The 23,823-nt window shown below is 43.4% G+C and overlaps 1 protein-coding gene across 4 annotated transcripts in view; it reads left to right on the top strand.

Annotated features, from left to right (window-relative positions):
* The window catches only part of KHDRBS1 (KH RNA binding domain containing, signal transduction associated 1), a 39,501-nt gene extending 24,041 nt beyond the window's left edge, over positions 1 to 15,460 (top strand). Inside the window, exons 9-12 of one of the 4 annotated variants that reach the window (XR_013380405.1) lie at positions 217 to 409; positions 3,014 to 3,073; positions 12,901 to 13,044; positions 14,779 to 15,460. Coding sequence is in view for 1 of the 4 variants with exons in the window: in XM_077898711.1 (XP_077754837.1) it covers positions 217 to 314 (98 nt within the window). In the remaining 3 variants the exon portion in view is untranslated. Of the gene's footprint in view, positions 1 to 216; positions 1,566 to 3,013; positions 3,074 to 7,645; positions 7,817 to 12,900; positions 13,045 to 14,778 lie in introns of those variants that run through there. The other 3 variants (XR_013380406.1, XR_013380404.1, XM_077898711.1) reach the window with 3 other exon arrangements.
* The last annotated feature ends 8,363 nt before the right edge of the window (positions 15,461 to 23,823 follow it).

Below are 23,823 nucleotides of genomic sequence, written 5' to 3'. Positions count from 1 at the left end.
TTCCAGGCCTTTTCTGAGCTGTTTCCTTCTGTCCACTCAAAATTGCCCCGTTCCAGAAGGCCAAACAGAGCGAAAAGTGAGGACCACTGGGATGTGGCAAGACACGGGAGGGAAGCAAAGCAGTGTTTTTGGTGATCTTTACCATATGACCTACTCCTGCTCATCCCAGCATGCCAATGGCACATGGTTTATAAATTGTTCTTGCTTTCCCCACAGGCCAAGACGACTGGAATGGAACCAGGCCGTCGCTGAAGGCCCCTCCAGCTAGGCCAGTGAAGGGAGCCTACAGAGAGCACCCATATGGACGTTATTAAAAACAAACATGAGGGGAAAATAACAGTTATGAGCAAAGTTGTTACTGATTTCTTGTATCTCCCAGGATTCCTGTTGCTTTACCCACAACAGACAAGTAATTGTCTAAGTGTTTTTCTTCGTGGTCCCCTTCTTCTCCCCACCTTACTCCATTCTTAACTCTGCATTCTGGCTTCTGTATGTAGTATTTTAAAATGAGTTAAAATAGATTTAGGAATATCGAATTAATTTTTTAAGTGTGTAGATGCTTTTTTCTTTGTTGTTTAAATATAAACAGAAATGTACCTTTTATAATAAAAAAAAAGAAGTTGAGTAAAAAAAAAACCACAAACCTGTTAGTTTCAAAAGTGACATTGCTTGCTTAAAGGTTCTGAAGTTTAAGGCTTGTTAACTTTCTCTTAGTTTTGATTTGAGGCATCCCGTAAAGTTGTAGTTGCAGAATCCCAAACTAGGCTACATTTCAAAATTCAGGGCTGTTTAAGATTTAAAATCACAAACGTTAACGGCAGTAGGTGCCACCATGTAAAAGTAAGCTCAGACGTCTCTAAAAATGTTTCCTTTAAAAGCACATGGCGGTTGAATCTTAAGGTTAAATTTTAATATGAAAGATCCTCATGAATTAAATAGTTGATGCAATTTTTAACGTTAATTGATTTAAAACAACAGCAACAAAATTAGGTTTGTAAAACTGACTTTTTCATTATGTGGGTTTTGAAATCTAGCCCCAGACATACAGTGTTGAGAGATACTTAGCCGGGAGTAGGTTTTGAAGAGGTTGATTCTGGGAGAGGGGCTGGCCACCTGGATTGAATTTATGCAGAGCTTTTTAGCCTTGAAAAATCTTTCAGTAATAGTACTAATACTTAAAATTTCAGTATTTAAAAAAGACAAAAGTGTTTTGTCCATCTGAGGTCTGCACTCCATGAAAAGCTCACTTGGACACTGGAGCCAAAAGCTGATGATTTTTTTAAATTGACAGTTGTCAATATTGAACTGTTCCCAAGGTAGTTAGTCAAGTATGTCTCAACACTAGCATGATATAAAAAGGGACACTGCAGCTGAATGAAAAAGGAATCAAAATCCACTTTGTACATAAGTTAAAGTCCTAATTGGATTTGTACCGTCCTCCCATTTTGTTCTTGGAAGATTAAATGCTACATGTGTAAGTCTGCCTAAATAGGTAGCTTAAACTTATGTCAAAATGTCTGCAGCAGTTTGTCAATAAAGTTTAGTCCTTTTTTAATCAAAGTAAATGTGATGAATTGTCATTTTTTTGGGTGGACAATAAAATAGTTTTCTCTTTCAAATAAACTTAAATTAACTCTAAAGTTAATGGGCTTGTTAAAAGTTGGAGACATTCTTAAAAGTGGTGGGGGGGATTTTATTTTAAGTTTACCAAAAAAAAAGTTTATCGAGTTGTTAAGTTTTAGTTTAAAAATAACCAAAGCTTTTTCACCCCCTGGAAGTTGTTGACAGCAGTTTTATCCCATCCTATCCGCAAGCTCTAATTTCTGGAGAGAGAAACCCAACTGAGCCAAAACTTGGATTGGTTTCCACACATAGGCCTCAGCGTTTAAAGTGCCAGCCACCCTCGTCTGCACCTTTTATAGAGCCCCTAGGTGGCCCTAAGCAAGCACCAAATAATCTCCGTGAGCTTGAAAAGGGATAGCACCTGCCTTTAGATAATGACAATTCAGCAAACCCTGGATGCCCTTCAGGGTTTCCCTTCCAATCCCAGAAATGCCGTTAACAAATCAGATGGGCTGGGGCAGGATCTGGCATGATAGGCTGGCTCTAAACTCCCTCCTGAGAGACCAAGAGAGGAAATGATGGAATTGGTTGGCCCTGTTTCCACTCCTCTGTTAATTCTCAGGGTTCTTATGCCTTCCCTAAGGGAGCCACCTAAACTGCTCGGGGGTGAAAAATCCTCTTGTATGAAGTGCCAAGCTGCCTGCAGCAGTGCATGATGGACATTTTTTTTCTTTTTAAAACACACCAACAAAAAAATGTATTTGTAGATTGTGATAAAGTGTAAATAACTGAATTTTCAACCATGGTTTGAAGTCAGCTTTCAGGGCATTATGTCTTGTTTTGATGAAAAGAGATCACTCTATACCCCCCTTTTTAAAGGAAAATTATCGCAAGAGAATCAGGATGTGTAAAGCTAACATGCATCGCAAAAAACCAAAGGTAACCTAAATGTCTGATTTTAATAGCACATATTTCTCTTTTACATAAACTGTGACAGCAACTTGCATAAACAATTCTTTAGCTGTTAATTTTAATGTTAAAACTTTGCAAAACTTGTTTAATAAAAATAGCTGTAAAAAGAAAAACCATATGCTGCCGCATAAATTAGCCATAACTCTTAATAATCCTGCCCATCACAAGTGAACTGTAATGTAACCTGGGCACAAAGTCTGACATCTTAAATGACACATTGTAAAATTTCAATGACTGTAGATTAGACCTGCTGCTCCCCAAAGTCAAGCTTTCTGCTCAGCTATTTAAAAATGTACAAGGATGAGCCCCTATAGGTCCCCATATTGATATTCACAATGAAATGTTACTTAAAATTTCTTTAAAGTTGCATGTTTCTCTCCTGTAATGTGTAAACTGCATGCAGGATCTCTATCTTTTATTTTGTATGTCTTTAAAACTTCCTCTTCAAAAGGCTCATCTCTTACTTCTCCGTTTTCAGGTGGTTGAAAACTCCTGAGGCATTTGCTGGAGTAGAATGGGTAGTGAAGACCCATTTCAGGTATGTTAAGGTGGCTTTCTGTTAAGGATGTGGGACTTTTTTTTTTTTTTTTTTAAAGATTTTATTTATTCATGAGAGACACACAGAGAGGCAGAGACCTAGGCAAAGGGAGAGGCAGGCTCCCAGCTGGAAGCCTGATGCAAGACTCGATCCTAGGACCCCAGGATCACAATCTGAGCCAAAGGTAGATGCTCAACCACTGAGCCACCCAGGTGCCCCAAGGATATGGGACTTTTATCCTAACTATAGTTTCACCAGGTGGTGGCCTGGGAGGTGATCAGTAGGCAAATCTTTCTCACATGTCATTTGTACCATATTTACAACGCCATATTTATATGTTGGTTTATAGTCCATATTGAATTTACTTGTGATGACGGTAGTGTCAATATATCTATCAAATCCCGCCCTATCCTGTCAGTAACCTAATGGGACAGTGTTTCATTTGGAGTTCATTGGTTGTAAGCAACAAAGTGACTGGCTAGTATAAATGAGAATTTATTAGAAGGATGTTAGGGGCTCACAGATTTAGTGTGAAGCCCAGAAAATCTGGCATTGGAACAGGATTGGCTGCAGAGAACTGAGACAGCAGTGATAGACCACAGGAATGTTCTTGAAGCCAGGAGTAACTGTTTAGGTGCTATTGCTAGAATGAGTGAACTCTAGCCCTGTTTGCTTTCTTTTTCCCTTGAGGTTCAAGTTCTAGGGCGAGAATGTCAGACTGTATTAGCTTGAATCACATGTTCATACTTTACCAGGATGTGGTAAGAAAAAACTAATTCCTCAAGAGGAAGTCAGGGTGTTATTAGGAAAAAGGAATGGATACTGAGCAGGCAAACAGCAATTGTCCAGTATTATTTGTGTATTACGGAAGTGACTGAGACTTAGGTTAAGTGACTCCCCGGGGTCACATAATTAGTACGGTTATTAATCAAGCCCAAGTTTGTTGCTAGATCTTTATTCTCTATATTATACTACTTTTTTTTTTTTTAATTTTACTTATTTATTCATGAGAGACACACATAGAGAGAGAGGCAGAGACACAGGCAGAGGGAGAAGCAGGCTCCATGCAGGGAGCCTGACATGGGACTTGATCCCGGGTCTCCAGGATCAGGCCCTGGGCTTAAGGCGGTGCTAAACCACTAAGCCACCCAGGTGTCCCTGTATTATACTACTTTTAATCTAAGAAAGAGGTATTTTTCACCCTGTGGATACCCTCGGAAAGGGTAATGTGGCATAGGAGGAAAGGCATTAAACCTGACAAACAGTATTGAATCAACAAGCTGTCTTTGTTTAGTGACCTAAAACAAATTATTTATTTCCACATCTAGCAGGGAAGATGGTGATAATGTATACTTTATAGTGATTGACAAACTGAGTTTTACTGTATATAAGGCCTGTCAATTCAGTGTCCTATACATAGCAAATATTCATGTTCTTTCTCTAAGAAAGCTTAGCCCCCTGATTTGGATTGGGCGGGGGCTCTGACAACTGAGAAAGCCATCCTGCTGATTGAAACCATCCAAAAAGCAGCTGCATGATTTTTCCCTCTGCCCCTGAGTGAGTTGTTAGGCTTAGGAGAGTACCAAAGGGACAGGTCAAAAGCACGTACAGCCTTTGACGTGAAATACGCCTTTTTGGAAATCCAGCCTTCCCACCCTGCCTCTCAGGAGCCTCTGAGTTCAGGAGACTTTAAAGAGGACTGTGTGTATTGAGCATGATTCTGGGCACCAGGGAGGTCCTAAGTTTGATACTGATTACATGAATGGCAAGGCAATTTTTAGGGAAAAGTCTCTGAATGCAGAGAATTAGTTCTAACTCTTCCTAGAGTGATCTTTACAGCAGAATTTGGGGGATGCTTCTTTCTTCATTTGGCCTATAATTTACATCCGGAAAAACAGGTTTAATTGTTGGCAGACCCAGGTTTGCCAGTGGTCTGCCTTTTCTGAGCATGGAATTTAGTTAGTTGGTCTCAGTGTTTTCTGTAGCTTTCTGTTACTACCTGTAAATTTTTATTATAGCCCTGTAAGCTTTCAAGCCAGGCAAGATCGGGGACCTATCCTGACTCTGCCTCATTATAGCCTTTGTCTTTGTTTTAACAAAACCAAACCCTTAATTCCTCTCTGGGCTTCATTTCTTTATCATCAAATGAAGTTGATAATAGTAGCTAACATCACTGTGATAATATCCTAAGCAGTTAATAAAGATGATCTCGTTTAGTCTTCTCTACCTTTCACTCTTAATTGATATAAAATTTGTGTAAATTAAAATTTACCATTTTAACCTTTTTAAAGTATACAATTTGGTAGCTTTTAGAATATTCACAGTGCTGTGCAACCATTGTCACAAATTCCAGAAAATTCCCATTACCCCAAAAGGAAATCCCATACCTGTTACCAGTCTCAATTCCCCTCTCCCAAGCCCCTGGCAACCACTAACCTACTTCGGTTTCTATGGACTTGCCTATTCTGGACATTTCACATAAATGGAACTATATAACATGTGCCTTTTGTGAGGCATCTTTCACTTCACATAAAGTTCTCAAGGATCATCCCTGTTGTAACATGTATCAGTACTTCATACCAGTGATAGGAAGCATATTACTTCCAAAGCAACCCATTTTATTTAAGACAGCTTCAAGTATTACAAGTTATCCCTCATTTTGCATGAATCACTCCAGTAACTTATACTGGTTCTACCTTGGACCCCTGAAGGAAGATCCTGTCAAGCATTTGAAGTTCATTTTCATTCATGTTTCTTTTCCAGCTCCACAAGTTTTTTTTGATAGATTTTATTTTCCAGAAAAACTAGAAATTTGGATTTTACATACTGGCAGTTGTTTGCTCAGATTAGTATTAGTCCCTGTAAAACCTATGCTGTAAGCCAAACATTTGCCCATAGGCAGCCTACCAGCTTGCAGCCTCTGGTCAGCTTCTATTAATACAAATTAAAAGACACATTAGGATTATTGAGATGCAATCATATCCATACAATTCATCCATTTTAACACAATTCAGTGGTTTTTAATAAATACAAAATTGTATAGTCATCACCACCATCGATTTGAGAATGCGTTTATCACCCCCAGAAAAGAATTCCCACGCCCCCCCCCCTTTTTTTAATTCCTATGCCCTTTAGCTGTCTCCCCTGCCAGCCCACTTACTTCTCCAGCCCTGAGCAGCCATTCATCTACTTTCTACCTCTTGACTTGCCTGTTCTGGACATTGGGTACAAATGGAATCCTACAATATAGGATCTTTTTTTACTGACTTCTGTCACTTAACATCATGTCTTCAAGCTCCATCCATGTTGTAACATGTATCAGCAACTCATTCCTTTCCTTGTTAAGTAATGTTTCATTGTGTGCATTTTGCAGCTTTATCCATTCACCCATTGACAGATCTCTGGGTTGTTTATGCTTTTTGTTATGATGAAAAATACTGTTATGAGCACTCATGTACAAGTTTTTGTGTGGTCATAATGTTTCCAGTTTCTTGAACATGCATCAAGGAGAGGAACTGCTGGTTCGGACTGGCAGCTCAATGCTTAACTGTTGGAAGGACTGTCAGACTCTTATGCAGAGGCTGCACATTTCCACCAATGTATGAAATTTCTAATTTCTCCATATCCCTACCAGCACTTGTTATGTTCTGCTTTGTTTACTGTAGCCATCCTACTGGGTGTGAAGTGGTGTCTCACGGTGGTTTCCATTTGCACTTCCCTAATAACTGATGTTGTTGAGCTTCTTTTCATGTGCTGATCCACTATTTGTGTATCTTCTGTGGAGAAATGTTTATTTAAATCTCGTGTCAGTTTTTAACTAAATTATTTGTCTTTTTATCATTAAATTGTAAGTTTTTTATGTGATCTGCTGCTAGACCCTTGTCAGATAGGTGACTTGCAAGTGTTTTACCCCCACTTCGTAGGTTATCTTTTTATTTTCTTTAAAACACAGAAGTTCCATTTTGATGAAATTCAGTTTATTTTCTTTTGTTGCTTGTACTTTGGCTGCCTAGATAAGAAACCATGGTCTGATTCAAGGTCCTGAAGATTTAACCCTGTGTCCATCTAAGAGTTTTAGTAATTCTTACATTTAGGTCTGTGACTCATTTTATATTAACTTTTGCAAATGGTGTGAGATCGGAGTTTCATATTCATTCTTTTGAATGCGGATATCTAGTTGTCCTAGCAATATTTATTTAAAAGACCGTTTGGGGGGAGGAGGTGCCTGGATGGCTCAGCTAGTTGAGCATCTAACTGGATTTCAGCTTGGATCATGATCCTCGGAGCCATGGGATTGAGCCCTAAGTCAGGCTCTGAGCTTGGCAGGGAATCTCCTTGAGTTTCTCTCCCTCTCCTCCCCCTCATGCACACACACTCAGATGCACGCTTTTTTTTTTTGTTTGTTTTTTCCTCTCTCTCTAATCTTTTTTTTTTAAAAGCATTAAAATGACTTTTTTCCCCATTGAAGAATGATCTTGGCACCCTTGCCCATATTGGCACATCAATTGGCCACAGAGGTAGAGATCTACTACCTTTTTTTTTTTTTAATTTTTTAAAATTTATTTATGATAGGCACACAGTGAGAGAGAGAGAGGCAGAGACACAGGCAGAGGGAGAAGCAGGCTCCATGCACCGGGAGCCCGATGTGGGACTCGATCCTGGGTCTCCAGGATCGCGCCCTGGGCCAAAGGCAGGCGCCAAACCGCTGCGCCACCCAGGGATCCCCATCTACTACCTTTTGAAGTAGGTATTACTTAAAGGTGATTAATATAATCTTTGGCATGTAGTAGCTACTCAATAATAAGGACTAGCTGACTGGGTTATTTTGGCACCACTAAAGGCTAGTGGTAAGCGATGGGGCTAGAATTTGATCCCACATGTGGGTATCTCTGAATCACATCTTTACCCTGTGCTTATACTGCAGGCTCTCAAGTGGAAATGAGGCTAGCCATTCTAGCTGCCATGCCAGCCACATGTAGTTCTTCAAAGGCTTTCGAGGCTGCGCCCCACATGCCATTTCCCCTGCCATCAACATCCTTTGCTCTCTCCATCTTCCTCCAGGGTGCTCCTGGCAATGACTGTCACTGCAGAGGGAACACTCTCACCCCCTCTTACCTAGGAATATGGCAGCTATTCAAGAAGCCTTGGTGTTTGTCCCTCTTGCTTTCTCTCCTATCACTTCCCACTCCCTGCCCCAAGCTAAGAATGAGGGTAAGGATGCATCAGAAGCTGCTAGGGCTCTCTGGCCACTAAGAATGAAACAGATTCAGACCGTGTTTTGTTTCAGGAACAGCAGCCTGAGAGTTGGGACCGAAAAACTTTCTTGCCTGCACATATGCAGAGTTCTGTACCATGTGAATAGGGGGATAGAGGTGGTGTGGTAGTGGAAATGTTTTGCTCAGGTTTTTGAAACTTAAGTACTCCCTGCCTAGTCTCAAACCCTGAAGCTCTGCCCCTCAAGGCTTTGTCCAAAGATCATATCAGAATTAGAATCCATAAAGCAAAATATGGGTTCCCTCTTCTTGATGTCTTTTTGTGTTTTGTGTGAGCCTAAACAAGCTGCTGTTTCCTGGCAGTGTCACTGTTAAGTAGTCATTTAAATTTTCCCTCCGTCTATTCCCATTCATTGATTTTGTGACCCCACTTTGTGAAAGAAGGAAGAAGTGACAGAGAAAGTAGGCAGCTCTGCCTGGCTGAGGGAGGAGAGAACTGAATTTGCATGCCTACTGTGTGTCCCTATTTTTGTAAAGGAGGCAGCTGATAGGAGAGGTGAAGTAATTTGCCAACAGTTGTAGAGCAAGTTGTGGCATGTGCCTGTCAACATTTTTTAAACCGAATTCTCTAAGATTCAGTAAGATAACACCATATTTTCACTGATACTGAGACCATTAAGATGTATCAAGTACTGCAAAGAAAGAAAAAATACTGCCAATTAAACCAACATAGTAATTTGTTGTCGTTATCAAGTGTAGGATGCATCCTGATTTCAGGGATGTTAAAATCAGAAAAATATATATTTTAACTACTATTGCATTTTGTCCATTCTTTTTTTTTTTTTTTTTTTTTAAGATTTTATTTATTTGACAGAGAGTGTGCGCAAGCAGGGGAAAGGGCAGAGGGGGGAGGAGAAGCAGGCTCCCCACTGAGTAGGGAGCCCATCATGAGGCTCGATCCCAGCATCCTGGGATCATGGCCTGAGCCTAAGGGAGACACTTAACTGACTGAGCCACCCAGGTGCCTACATGTTGTCAATTCTAACATTGTTTCTTTACTATGTGCCATGCCTTCTCTTCTCCACCTGTAAAGGAGCTATTGTCTTGTTTTTTTTTGTGTGTTTTTTGTTTTCTTTTTTGGGGTTTTTTTAAGGATCCTATTTATTTATTCATGAGAGACACAGAGAGAGAGAGAGTGAGAGGCAGAGACACGGGCAGAGGGAGAAGCAGGCTCCCTGCAAGGAGCCTGATGTGGGACTCAGTCCTGGGGCCCGGGATCACACCCAGAGCCAAAGGCAGATGCTCAACTTCTGAGCCACCCAGGCATCTCATATTGTCTTGTTTTTACAGAATGATGAAACTAAGGCCCAGAAAATTACTTACCCAAGGTCATGTAGCTGCTAAGTAGCAGAGTTGGGATTTAAGCATAGGCAGTCTGATTTCAGAGTCTGTGATCAATCTCAACTACTAGATTATGCTGGAATTTAGAAGCAGTTTTGTCAGCCTGAACCATCTCTGGGAGCCTAGGCAGCCATTCTCTATCCTTGAAGGAGGCTTCTTCTGCAGGAATATTATTGCCAGTGCAATAAACATTTGCTGATGCCACTTAGGTCTTTATTCTGGCTGTTCCAGGTCATGGGTCTCCATCAGTGCACAGCGTCTACCTATCAGAAACTCAGTCTAATGGGAGAGAGTAAGTCTTTAATAGTTGCAGTAGTGTGTGGCTGTGCTCTGTTGCTGAACTGATTACCAAGGAGCCTGGGGGAGCTGTCAGAGAAGGCTTAGGAAGCACCAGGCAGGCAGATTAACACAGCACCTTATTAATGGTTTTAAACAGACTAACATCAATTCTGCTGCCTCCAGAGTTAATTTTTCTAGCTTCAGAGCTATCCTCCCCAAGACTCAGTTTCATCATCTGTAAAATGGGGGATTATCATTTATTTCACCACATTGTTGTGAAGATTGCATGAATTCATAATAAACATTCATTGTGACTTATAGTAAGCACCCAGTAAATGTTAGCTATAAATAGAGGCTGGAAGAGAAGTGAGCGCTCATTTTGAAAAGGTAAATGCTAGGCAAAGTATTCAGACTTGATTCTGAAGTTTAGGGAGCTATTTGAAGGCCTTGAGCACGAGAGTGACTTGACCACACCCATGTTTGCCATTGTGCTGGCAACATAGGGAAGGAGGGAAGAGGCAGAAGAGCAGAGCCTCCTGTGCAGTAGCACCTATCCTTGTGGGAGAGTGAAGGGGATATTCTCCCCTCACCTTGCCTGCCTTTTGCTGTCCTCTTGCTCCATGGCCTTTTGGTTTTTACCTTTTTCAGAAAGAATAATCCTCTCTTGTCAGAGATTTGGGCTACTTGAGGGTCGGACGTTAGGCCTTCGCCATGTTAAGGGAGGCTTCCCACATCCTGTGCTTTTAACCCACCTGTGAGTTGGAGACCAGAACCTGCGGTCTCCTCTGATACAAACTTTGTTTTTAAGGAATTGTGAAAGAAGGCTTTGCTTCCTCTGAATGCATGAAGTCTCTTCCTCCATTTTAAGCTCTTAATTCTGTGCTAATTCCGTTGGAATTACCATATGCAGATGCAGTGACCCATTTAATTTTCACAGACAACCCTGTGAAGTGGGGATAATCCTGGGATCCCCTGGGAAATTGACAAATCTGGGTTAGGATGACCACAGGGCCCAAGAGCTGGAGTTTAAACCCAGGTCTCTGCTCTCACTTGACTGCCTCCTGGTCTCTATACCTATAGTGGGCACCAGAAGATCAGCTTACACGGCAAATAGTTCCCAGCTTTGGTGTACAGGATAGGTACCCCTTGCTGTGTTTCCAGATTCCTGAAATTAAGAGAATTGGATTGTTCTAAGCCTTCTCTTTCTCTCTCCAGAATTTTCTTTCCTTTTTTTTTTTTTTTTTTTCCTCTCCAGAATTTTCATGTACCTCTTGCTCTCTGGATTAATAGTCGTTACATGTTTAAAGCTAGCAGGCATCTGATGAATATTTAATAACCTGAGCAGACAGGCTGGATACAGCTGTCTAAGACAGCAGCTGTTGGGGGGAAGGGGAGGAAGTACACTGCCCCACCTAACTACTTGTTCTTTCCTTCCCTGAGCTAGCCCTTGTAGGCCCCTTAGGAACAAAGGCATATGGTGGGCACTGTACCTGAGTCGTGTTCTGGCCTGATTGCTCCCTGGGCTTCCAGAGAAGGCTGCCTTTATGGAACAGACCAAACCGTTTTGGAGGGTAGTGAGCAGATAAGTTCACTGATCTCTAAAGTCAATTTTCTGGGATCTCTGGGTGGCGCAGCGGTTTAGCGCCTGCCTTTGGCCCAGGGCACGATCCTGGAAACCCGGGATCGAATCCCACATCGGGCTCCCGGTGCATGGAGCCTGCTTCTCCCTCTGCCTGTGTCTCTGCCTCTCTCTCTCTCTGTATGACTATCATAAATAAATAAAAGTTTAAAAAAATAAAAATAAAAATAAAGTCAATTTTCTGAGGTGTCTGGGTGGCTCAGTCGATTAGGCATCCAAGTCTTGGTTTGGCTCAGGTCATAATCTTGGGGTCATGAGATTGAGCCCCACGTTGGGCTCCTCGCTCAAAGGGGAGTCTGCTTGAAATGGTCTCCCTCTACCCCCCCACCCCTCAAATAAATAAAATATTTTATATATTTATTTATATATATATTTTATATATTTATATATGAAAATTAAATTTTCTAGCCCCTAGGCTGAAATTTTTATTTTTTTTTGAAAATTTTTTACTCTAACCTGTTTTAGCACTGCAGCTAATGACATGTTCTTATCCAATTCTGCCAACTGTAGCTCTCTATTCTAAGAGGAGGGAGACTTCTATCTGGAAGGGACTCCAATTTCCTAACCATGCTACTGGTGTTTAGCTTCTTGACATTCCTTGACTACAAACGCAGCAGCCTCTTGGCAGTGGCTCTACTGCTGTGATGAGTATCTTTGGCTACTGTTTTGGGCAGGAGATGGACAAGTAGAAGTTCTCAGATAGGTACACAAGCTATACCAGTGCTTCTCCCTTGCCGAGACCTAGGAAGCTTGTCACTTCAGGAGGCCTTGTCGGTTCCAGGGCAAACTTGGGGAGGATATGGGGACTCCTGAAAAAAGATAACTCATTTGAGAGGTTTCCAGGCAGAATATGAAGCACAGCAGGCTGTCAGCCCAGATCTGTCACCGTGGAACACATTTGCCAGGCATTAGGAGACTACTCCTGTTCTTAAAACTGCATTAAGGTGCCTGAATTAGCCATTCCCTTACAATCTCTGAAGCCTACCTATTCCACCTCAGTCTCTTCTTCCCAGACACTGTGGTGTGAGAACTTGAGATAGAAGAGTTTGGATTTAGATAAAGCTAATTCCTCCCATGGGCTTTTGGCTCCTCCAGCCTTCATGCTTCCCATTCATGGCTCAGCTTTAGGTATAGAACAGGCGCCTCTCATTTCTCAGGAGGCTTTCTGCAGTTAAGAGTTCAGAAACAATCTCTATCTGCCTTTGAGAAAGAAATGCCTTATGCTCTGATAGGATTCATCATAAGATTGTCTCCAGGGATCAATATAAATGGCCCTTTCTTTTTTTTTTTTTTAGATTTTATTTATTCATGAGAGAGACAGAGACATAGGCAGAGGGAAAAGCAGGCTCCCCATGGGGAGCCCAATGCGGGACTCAATCCCAGGACCCCAGGATCATGACCTGAGCCAAAGGCAGATGTTCAACCACTGGGCCACCCAGGTATCCCAGATTTATTTATTTTTAGAGAGTGTGTGTGTGAGTGGGGGCAGGGGCAGAGGGAGAGAGAATCCCCAAGCAGTGTCCCCAGTGGAGCCAATTCGGGGCTTGATCCCATGATCCTGAGATCATGACCTTAGACAAAATCAAGAGTCAGCCACTCAACCAAAGCCACCCAGATGCCCCAATATTATTAAACACATTGGCTAATATATACTGGAACCTCTACTATGTGCTGGACCCTGGAGATTGGTGAATAAACAGTAAAATTAGTCCCTGACTTCATGGAGCTTATATATGAAGAGACAGACACTAAACAGATATTAGTCTCATAAATGACATACATCATTTCAGTTGTGATAAGTGCTGGAAAGAACAGGGTGCTATGAGGACAGACAACAGGCAACCTAGCTCAGGGGTTCTCTTTGAGGAAATGATGTTTAAGCTAACATCTAAAGGAAGAGGTGGCTAGGCAGAGAGTTTGTAAGATGATAAGGACACAAAGCACATTCTAGGTAGAGGGCAGAACCAAGGCAGGTTTGGGGTGAGATAGGAACCTGGACTTTCCTCTGAGGTCAACACTGAAGACTACTGAATGAGACGTCAGAAACAGCATGATTAAATTTTTTTTAAATTTTTTATTTTATTTTACTTATTTATGATAGGCACACAGTGAGAGAGAGAGAGAGAGAGAGGCAGAGACATAGGCAGAGGGAGAAGCAGGCTCCATGCACCGGGAGCCCAACGTGGGATTTGATCCCGGGTCTCCAGGATCGCGCCCTGGGCCAAAGGCAGACGCCAAACCGCTGTGCCACCCAGGGATCCCCAGCATGATTAAATTTAAATTTCACTTGCTCCTGAGTGGAGAATGGATTATGGATAATGAGGACCTATTAGGAAACTTTGTGTTAATCTAGACAAGAAATGAGAAAGGCCTATAGTAAGTAGGGTGATAGCAGTGAAAATATAGAGAAGTGAGTGGATCCAAAGACTTTTCAGAGCTACAATAAACATAATTTGGCACCGGATTAGCTGTGAGAGAAGAGGGCATGATTAAGGAGGGCTCCCACGTTACTGGCTGGAACACCCAGCAGAATGGGGGTGCCATTTTTTAAAAGAATGAGAGCACTGCTACAGGCTTAGGCATTAGAGCAGGGCCCTGCCCTGTGCCCCAGGCTTGAGATGTGTGTCTCCTACAGATAACCCTGAGTATCTGGGGCTGAGATGAATCCCTCAAAAAGCCAAAAGAGACGGCCCCCTGCACCTAGGATTGAGGTGCTAATAATAGCTGTAAGAAGATGCTGTTTCCTCATTCTCTTTTCCTCCAAAGGTTTTAAAACTCTTTGTTAATCTCTATCTTTTTCACATCTCTGAGAGAGCAGAAATGATTTTCCCCTTCATACATCTGGAGGCCCCAAAGCTTGTATAGCTAAAGGCCCAGAGTGGCCAAGTTGATTCTGCCTTGGATCACTCAGCCCGGCATTGCCAAGGATGGGAGGTGTATAAAGTAAGACTCCATTTTCATTGCCTGACCATCAGCAAAAAGCTCTTAGGCTATGGACTTCTATTGCCTATCCATCTGTGCACCTAGAAACCTGTACCGAATGAAGTAACTAGAGCTGTGCTGTGGGATGGGGAGATTGCAAGGGGGGGGGACACCCTGGCCAAATGGGAGGCTAAGAAGCCCCCTGATAGGGTAATTTCATGTCTCTTCATTCTCTACCTGTGTCTTTGCAGTGATCAGAGGACTCCGGAAACCAGGAGAGCTGCCTGCTGTGTGTCAAGGCTGGCCTGAGGGCATCTGCCGAGCACAGAGAAACCCAGGCCACAAGAGCAACAGTCTTTTCCCACTCCACCTCTTGAGCTGTCTGATTTGCCCACAGAACACCAGCCAGGATTCCCCTAACAGAGTCTCTGAGTCCGGAATGGAGTCCTCAGGGCTGCATGGGGCTGTGATGCTAACAGTTACACCTGCTCAGGACTTGAAAGAGTTGAAGGGGACTGATGGTATCCCAGGCACAGCCTCCCAGATCTGAATAAACTGCCACCTCCCACTGTGTCACTCCCATTTTGCCTGCTTCCCCTTAGCCTCCCCTAGAACTGGCTGGAATACACACACCAGCATCACCTATTTCCCACCCTCCCACACTTGTGTTGTGGATGCCAGCCTGGAGGCCCTTGGGCACCTCCAGAGGGCTCTCGGGACAAGACCGCTTGTCACCTCTATTACAGGCGGAGGAAAGCCAAGTGAGGAGGTTTATTTACTTTGAGCAAGTTATTTAACTTCTGAGCCTGTTTTTCTCTTCACAGTTGATTACTTACTTTGCTCAAAGACTACTTTTGCAGGGTAGGGCTTTTCCTATTCACCTCTGTACTATATCCCTTCCCCAACAAATAAAAGATTTGGTCACATGAAGAATGGTCCCACTCTGGTAGCTTCTGTCAGCTTTGGGAAAGACCCAAAGGCCCCTTGTCTAGCTAGTCCTCCTCCTCCAGCTATGTTGAGCTAGCTCTTGGTCCCAACACTTTGTTTTGAAGGACTGGAAAGTCTGTCCTCAGACAGACTTCTAGTTTCCTGCAGCCTGTGGTCTAGGCTGATTTCACATTGAGCTACCTGAGAGGTTAGGGATCTCTAATATTATACTCTTCCTTTAATAAAAATAACTCTTCTGGCCATTTATCCTAACAAAAGAACTGGGAGGACTAAGCCTGAGAAGAAAGACTGTCTGCATCTTCACTGTGCCTGGGGCATTCTGATGAGCTTGGATTCACTCTTAGCAAGATAAGGATGTTGAAATCAGTTGATTTACTTTGGGCAAGTTATTAAACATCTGACCCCATTTTTATTCTCATTTCTGATTATTACTATAAAGAATTACAAATATTTTGAGTGCTTATTAGTATAAACTAGGCACTGCATCAAGTGTTTATGTGCACAATTTTACTTAATCCTCCAATCCATTATACTCATTTTACAGATGAGAAAACAGAAGCTCAAGGAGAATAAACTTGTATGAGGCTAAAAAAAGAAGCTATCATATAGACTTCATAGTCCCTGCTTTTCACCCATTCATACCTTTCACCACAAGTACTTTGAAATACTAAAGCATTTGTGTTTGTGTGAGAGGTTTGTTTATGGTTCAAACCTGGTCCTGGTTTACCCAAGAAAGAGAAGGTTCCTGGGGTGTCAGACTTTCAGTGCCCAGACCAGGCAAGTCCCAGGCAAACTGAGATGAGTTTGTCAAATGTTTGCATGGAGACTCTTGTTTCGGAGCTGGCCACTAAGGTTGCATTTTCCCTGGCTTCTTGGTCCCTTAGGCCTCACCTTGTGGCTAGAGATCCTTTATATATCTAGCATTTGAAGACTTGCTTCAGTTCAGCAGGCAGGGGAGGAGTTTGGGGCAGGGAGTTAGGGATTTGGATGGCATCTGAATGATAAATGGAGGCACAAAGCCTGGGTCACTATCTGAAAGCCCAGTGCTAGTTTCATAAGCAGCCACACCCTCAACCCCCAGATGCGGGATATCTACTTGGGAGCCACGGAATTACAGTAAAGCTCACAGAGCTAAAGCCAAAGCCTACATTCAAATCCTAGCTCATCAGTTGCTGTGTATTTTTCTGGGCCTGTTTACTCCTAAAAGTAGGATAATAATCCCTGTCCACTGAGCAGGATCTGAGAAACAAATGAAATGGGTGTCAAACACCTCTAACACAAGATCTACATAGAATACTTCTCAACACAAATCTTCCTCCTTTTTTCCCGGCTTGTGTTTCTTAACCCAAGTCCTGTCACCTGTCACGTCTGTCACTAACAGCCTCCTCCCTCCTCCCTGTTCCCACTTGCAGCCCTAGGGATCTTTGAGAGCCCTGACCTAGTGGCTTTGGCTGGCCCACCCACCCAGCTGCCCTGCATGTCAGTCACCTCCCCTGCAAGCAGAGAAGGGATGACATCAACCCTCCTCCCTCCCCCATCTGAAGCCTCTGAACTGTTTTGAGCCATAAATATTTTAGCTGGGCCTTTCTCTGGCTGTTGCCAGGGTGATGGGCTCTCAGGGGACTGGGGTGGGAGTGTGGAGGCAGGGCTGGCAGCCCAGGACCTAGCAGCAGAGCTGGCTCTGGAGGGGCCATGATGAAGTCTGGCCAAGAGCCAGTGCTTGCTGCAGCAGTTCTGAAGGCTGTTGCTCTGTCTGCCCGCCTTCCCTTTCCTGGGCCCCTCAGAGTTGTTCCTACTGCTTCCAGGCCCAGCTCTGCCCTTGAGTGCTGTATGATCGTGGGTAAATTGCTAAGTGTCTTTGGGGCTTCATTTTAACACCTGTATCAGAAAAGTCCCTGCCTAACTCAGTACCGGGAAGTAGAGAAGACAAAGCAAAGGAGGTTTTATAAAAATCCTATCAAATACTAGGTTAGTTGTGATTGGAGAAGTTAGGCCCCATAACCCTTTCTGATAGACCTAATCAGAGTCCTAGGGCAGCATGGATGCCACTTTAAAGACTGATCGTCAGGTAGGGTGCTGCCTCTCCTCTCTCCTTCCTCAGGCTGCAGCCCCAGCTCCTTTTCTAAGGTTCCCAGGTCTTGCTGGACTACCTGGTCTGGCACAGGGTGTTCTAGGAAGGAGTTGGGCCCAGTGACTTATGAGAAGAGTTGATGAAAGCCTTTTTTGTTTGAGATACAGAAACTCAGAACCCCCCAGATTAGATCTGGCCTCCATCCTCTACCCCTTGTCCTAGAGATCTTATGTTTGGCCAGCTAAGTTTGTGGCAGCATGCCTCACCCCTCCTTGGGACGAGTCTACTAAAGAAAAGAGAGAGGAGGCACTTGGGTCCATGTCCCACTCACACCATTAAGAAGCTCTGGATTGGGTCCAGGATTCCATATCCTCTGCCCAACCAGGCCCACCACAATTTTCCTGTTGAGCCCAGAGCTCTGATTCCTTTGTATCAAGCTCCCTCTGGTGGTTGCCATATGCATTGCAGGAAAATAAGTGGAACTAAATTGCAGGCCATCCAGAGAGGTGAGATGGTTTGCTTTTATACCAAGGAGACAAGAATCCTTGTCCACAACTCCTAACGACAATCTTTTTTTTTTTCTTTTCTTTTTTTTGAGAGAGAGAGTGAGCGAGTGTATGGGATGTGGGATGAGAGAGAGAGTTCCGGGGATCCCTGGGTGGCTCAGCGGTTTAGCACCTGCCGGCCCAGGGAGTGATCTTGGAGTTCGAAGATCAAGTCCCACATCAGGCTCCCTGCATGGAGCCTGCTTCTCCCTCTGCCTCTCTCTCTGTGTCTCTCATGAATAAATAAAATCTTTAAAAAAGAGAGAGAGTGAGTTCCAAGCAGGCAATACGCCCAGCACAGAGCCCAACTCGGAGCTCCATCTCATGACCCTGAGATCATGATCTGGACCGAAATCAAGAGTCAGACGCTTAACTGACTGAACCACCCAGGTGCCCCTCATTCCATTTCTTATCTAGGACATCTCTCCCACCTGTTTGCTTCTGTCATTAATCATCACAATGACAATGATCCTAATTATACCAGTGAAACAGGCTTAGAAAAGTATAGTCAAATCCAAATTCTTCACTGTATGTAGCATTCAGGAACTTAACCTATTTTTCCAAGCCCATCTTCAATTACTCTCAAGCTGAAATGGACTTGCTCTCCTGCAACATACCTTGCCTCTGGGCCTTTGCTCATGCTGTCCTCTGTATCTTCGCTGCCCACCCTACTCCTGACCAAGTACATTACCTACCAAAATCCTATTTGTTTTTGAACACCTAAGCAAGAAATACAGTATTTTCTAAAGCTTGCATTTATTATCTTTGTAATCAAATACTATAAGAAATGGAAAGACAAACATCTGGATGAGTACAAATGGGTGGGGGCCCTGAGATATGGAAAATTCAGACAGGGAGACTAAGATATACATGGAAGTAAGAACGGCTTAGGAAAGTAGAAGAACACGAAGACATGGATTCTCTTGGAGCTTGTGATAAAAATCAGGTGTAAGTACTCTTGCTGGCAGAAGAAAGAGCAAATCCCTGGGGAGCTGGGACAGCGCTATGGATGACATTTCTTCAAAGTCTTCAGTCTTAAATTCACATTAGTTTTTGTACTTCATAATAGATCTGTTATAATCATAGTAACTAATACTTACATAGCACTTATATTGTGTACCAGGACTATTCTAAGTACTTTACAGACTGATTTTCACCATAATCTCATAAGATAGGTACTAATACTACCTTCACTTTACACTGAGGAAACTGAGGCACAGAGAGGTTAAGGAACTCCCTAAGATCATGAGGCTTGTAAGTGCTGAAGCCAGGATTTTATTCTAAGACTAGCGCAGAGAAGGCATCCTGAATAACTACACTTTAATATTGCCTCATGTTTTCGTGAATAAAACTGATACTCCAGGGTCTCCTGAGTGGTTCAGTAGGTTAAGTGTCTGCCTTCAGCCCGGTCATGATCCTAGAGTTCCAAGTCGGGCTCCCTGCTCAGCAGTGAGTCTGCTTCTCCCTCTGCCCATTCACCCAGCTTGTGCTCTCTCTCACTCTTTCTCTCTCTCTCTCTCAGATAAATAAAACTTAAAAAAAAAAAAGAAAAAGAAAACTGACACTCCAGAAAGCAGTCCTGTGTTTTATCCTGTGGTTTCAGCACCCTCACAGGGTGCCACTAGAGGTCTACATAATCCAGGTAGAAAACTGCCAATCTAGAGGACAGAATTGCCAGCTATGGCCCCAGAATAACATGACCAAGGAAGAGAGCCCAACTCTTGACACCTAATGACATAGGGCTGGCCTAGAGCCAGTGGCATTTCCTTAAAAATTCAGACTCTTGAAAAAGCCAATAGAGAGTAAATTAATAAGGAAATAAAGATGCAAAGAAAGGAAGCAAGGGCTTTAAGGTCACAGAACAGCTGAGACATGTAACCACAGATCTGAAAAACAAGAACCTAACCAACATCCTGCCACCTTATGATTCTTTTCCCCAGGGATCCTGTAGGAGGCAGATGTTGAAGACTAAGACCCTAGATATTTCTGCTGGATACTGGAATAGAAGTGTACATTGTTCTGGATTATGTCAGTTGCAGTTGTCAGACACAAAACACAAACTGACTTTTTGTAATAAAAAAGGCCAGGAATGCCTGGGTGGTTCAGTAAGTTTAGGGTCCCACTCTTGATTTCGGCTCACAGTCTCAGGGTCTTGGGATCAAGCCCAGCATCGGCTCTGCACTCAGCTGTGAATCTGCTTAAGATTCTCTCTCTCAGGGCAGCCCAGGTGGCTTAGCGGTTTAGCACCTGCCTTCGGCCCAGGATGTGATCTTGGAGACCCGGAATCGAGTCCCACATCGGGCTCCCTGCATGGAGCCTGCTTCTCCCTCTGCCTGTGTCTCTGCCTCTCTCTCTCTCTCTCTCTCATGAATAAATAAATAAAATCTTTAAAAAAAAGATTCTCTCTCTCTCCCTCTGCCCCACCCCTCTCCTGCTAAAATAGGTAAATAAATCTTAAAAAAAAAAAAAAAAAAAAAAAACCTCCATAAAGGGTTCAGGTGTGGCTGGATCCAGGGGTTCAAATGATGCTATCAAGACAGTGTCTACCAATTTTTTACTTTTCTATATTTCTTTTATTATCTAAGTTCTATCCCCCTAAAAAGTGGCAACATAGCCACCACAAGCTCCAAGTTTATATCCTGCTTGCTTAACCATCCCAGAGGGGAGGAAATTATTTCCTAATTGTTCCAGCAAAGGTCCTAGGATTGCATTGCATCTCATTTGGCCTGACTGATATCACTACCCCCCCGCACTCCCCACCCCTAACCAGTCATTGTAGCGTGGAGTGGCAGGGTTGGAATGCTTTGATTCGCCAGGCCAGGGTTATCTGCCCACACTGCAACTGCAGAGTAAGGCAGCCCCACCAGACCACATGGACTCAGAGAGAGGAACGAAGGGTAGTTCCCCAAGGGAAAATCAAAGTGTTCTAACCAGAAGGAGGAATGGATGTTGGGCAGACAAAATCAACAGTCAGCCTGTTCAAGATGGGCAAGAGCCACAGATAATGGGTTACGTGCATAGCTGTCCATTTGAGTGGCCTTAAGCTCTTACATGGGGTCACTGGGTTGTATGAATGCCCTCAAATCAATTAAGCAAACATTTCCTGAGTATTTGCCATGTACAAGGTCCAGCACCCTTCTACATAATGGTTGGACAGCAAGACATGCCGTTGTCACCAGCACCACTAAGACAATTACCAGACCCAAGCTACTGCTTCCTCCCATAGGAGCATAACAGGCAAACTCTTATTCCTCTCTCAGAAACCAGCTCTGATGTCATCTTTCATGAAGGCTTCTCTTGATCACCTCCCTGTCAGAGTTAGTCACCTTCCATCCACCTCTGGACTTGGTACATACTGGTATTGTTATCACACTGTGCCATAATTTATTGATTCTCTTGTCTCTCCCAAGATGAGTGGCACCCTGGTATCCATAGTGCCTGCACTATGATGACACTAAAATTTTTTTGTTGAACTGAGTTAAAACAAGTTCCCAGGAATAGCCCAGCTTCAGTCCTTTATGGACTATTCCTGAAACCATTTGGCATTCCTTCCCGTTCCCTTTCCTTTTAAGAGCCAGTTTGCCACTACCTGAATTTAACTCAACTAATACATATTTGAATGCCTATCATATGCCAGGTAGTGTTGGGCTTTGGCCATTCAGAAGTTAACAGGATATATTTCAAATTTAGTACTCTAAAGAGGTCAGAACCAGCTCTTCTACCAGAATTTTCTTTTAAGATTTTTATTTATTTATTCATGAGAGACACATACAGAGAGAGGCAGAGATACAGGCAGAGGGAGAGGCAGGCTCCTCGCAGGAAGCCCAAAGTGGAACTCGATCCCAGTACTCCAGGATCACGCCCTGAGTCGAAGGCAGATGCACTTAACCGCTGAGCCACCCAGGTGTCCCTTCCAGAATTTCTTTAGCTGGAAAAAGGAATCTTAGCCCTGGTCTCTTCTCTACTTTGTGAGCTGGTCATTCTCCCTCTCTGTACATCTTTTCTCTCAGAAGAGAAGGCCTGACATGGTGTAAAATCTATAATTTAATAGGTGTATACATGTTAAACACGTTTCCATTTGCCAAGGCTAAAAACCTTGGAGTGATACTTGATCTTCTCTTTCTTCCTTACACCTATCCAATCTGTCCACAAATCCTATTGACTTTTACCCTCAAATCCAGAATCTAACACATCTCCCTCACTCAATCTGTTACAATCCATCAATATCTCTTGTTTGAATCATTGCCATATGCTCTGTCTGGTCTCCCTGCTTCCACCCTTGCAGCCCTGCAGTCTACTCTTACACAGCAGCCAGAGTGATTCTTTAAAAATATAAGTTCAAACCCTCCAATAGCTCCCCACCTCATTCAGAGTAAGGAGGAGCCCTATATGGTCCGTCCCTTCTAATGTCCCACTCTCATGTCTATTTCAGCCAAGCCACACTGGTCTCCTTGCTGTTTCTTAACCACATTAGCTATGTTCATACCTGATGGCCCTTCCACTGTTTTTTCCCTCTGCCTGGAGTACCCCTTTTCTCTGGATAACCAAATGACTGACTCAGTCATTTCCTTCAAGTGTTTGGCCAAAAGTCACCTTCTCAGTGAAGCATTCTCTGACTGTCCCAATTAAAATGGCACTCTCCCATCCCCCTTTCCTGTTTACCTCCACAATTTTTCCCTTCTAACATACTACCGAATTTACTAATTTTATGTCCATCTCCTCTCACTGAACTGTAAGCTCTGTGAATATATACTAATTAAGTATCTACTAATTCATTCGATTAATTGAATATTGATGTCTGTTATGTGCCAAGCACTGGGCTAAGCCATGGAGCTACCAGGTGATTAAGACAGCTGATAGGGGACGCCTGGGTGGCTGAGTGGTTGAGCATCTGCCTTTGGCTCAGGGCGTGATCCCAGATCCTGGGATGGAGTCCCACATCGAGCTCCCTGGATGGAGCCTGCTTCTCTCTCTACCTGTGTCTCTGTCTCTCTCTCTGTTTCTCATGAATAAATAAATAAAATCTTAAAAAAAAAAAAAAACACAGCTGATAGGTTTTGTGAGGGAAGAAGTCCTAACAATTGGTGGTAGTAGGTCATTTATTGAGTGCTTCCTCTGTGTTAAGCACTTGCCATGTATCCTAATAATAATGATGGCTGACATTTGTTAAAACAGACTTTCTACATGAGTTATCTCATTCATTCCTCACCAACACCTATAAGGTGAATATTACCAGCCTCATTGTAAAGAGCAAGAAACAAGATTGCAAGGCTCAGAAAGAGCAGAACCAGGATTTGAACTAAGGTGGTGGCAAGAGAAAGATTTAGGACTTAGGGTGGGCAAAACTAGGTGAAATACTGGTTGTGGGGGGTCGAGGGAAAGAGGAGAATGACTCCCAGGTTTTGACTAGGGTGGACCAAAGACAAATAAGGCTGAAGACAAAGACCAAAGCCCGCGTTGAGTTTGAGGCGCCTGTGGGCCACTCAAGGATACGGTCCATCTCGGGCAGGAGCCGCGAAGCGGTTCCGGCCTCCTCCCTCGGGCCTGAAGACGCTGGGAGAAGAAACGCACGGGAAGAGCAGGAGGTGACTTCCCTCCCTCGGGGTCTCGGAGCAGCAGCTGCAGGAAGGGCGTAGGGGACCGCGAGACAAAGAGCGCGCACGCACCGCCTTAGTCCGCGCGGCCCCTTTAAGAAGCGCGCCCCCAGCTTCCAGCCCGCCTTGTATGCAAAT

This window comes from Canis aureus, chromosome 5, assembly GCF_053574225.1.
Source record: "Canis aureus isolate CA01 chromosome 5, VMU_Caureus_v.1.0, whole genome shotgun sequence".
Lineage (NCBI taxonomy): Eukaryota > Metazoa > Chordata > Mammalia > Carnivora > Canidae > Canis > Canis aureus.
The sequence above is the reverse complement of the archived record's forward strand: the minus strand, read 5'-3'. Positions and strand labels throughout refer to the sequence as shown.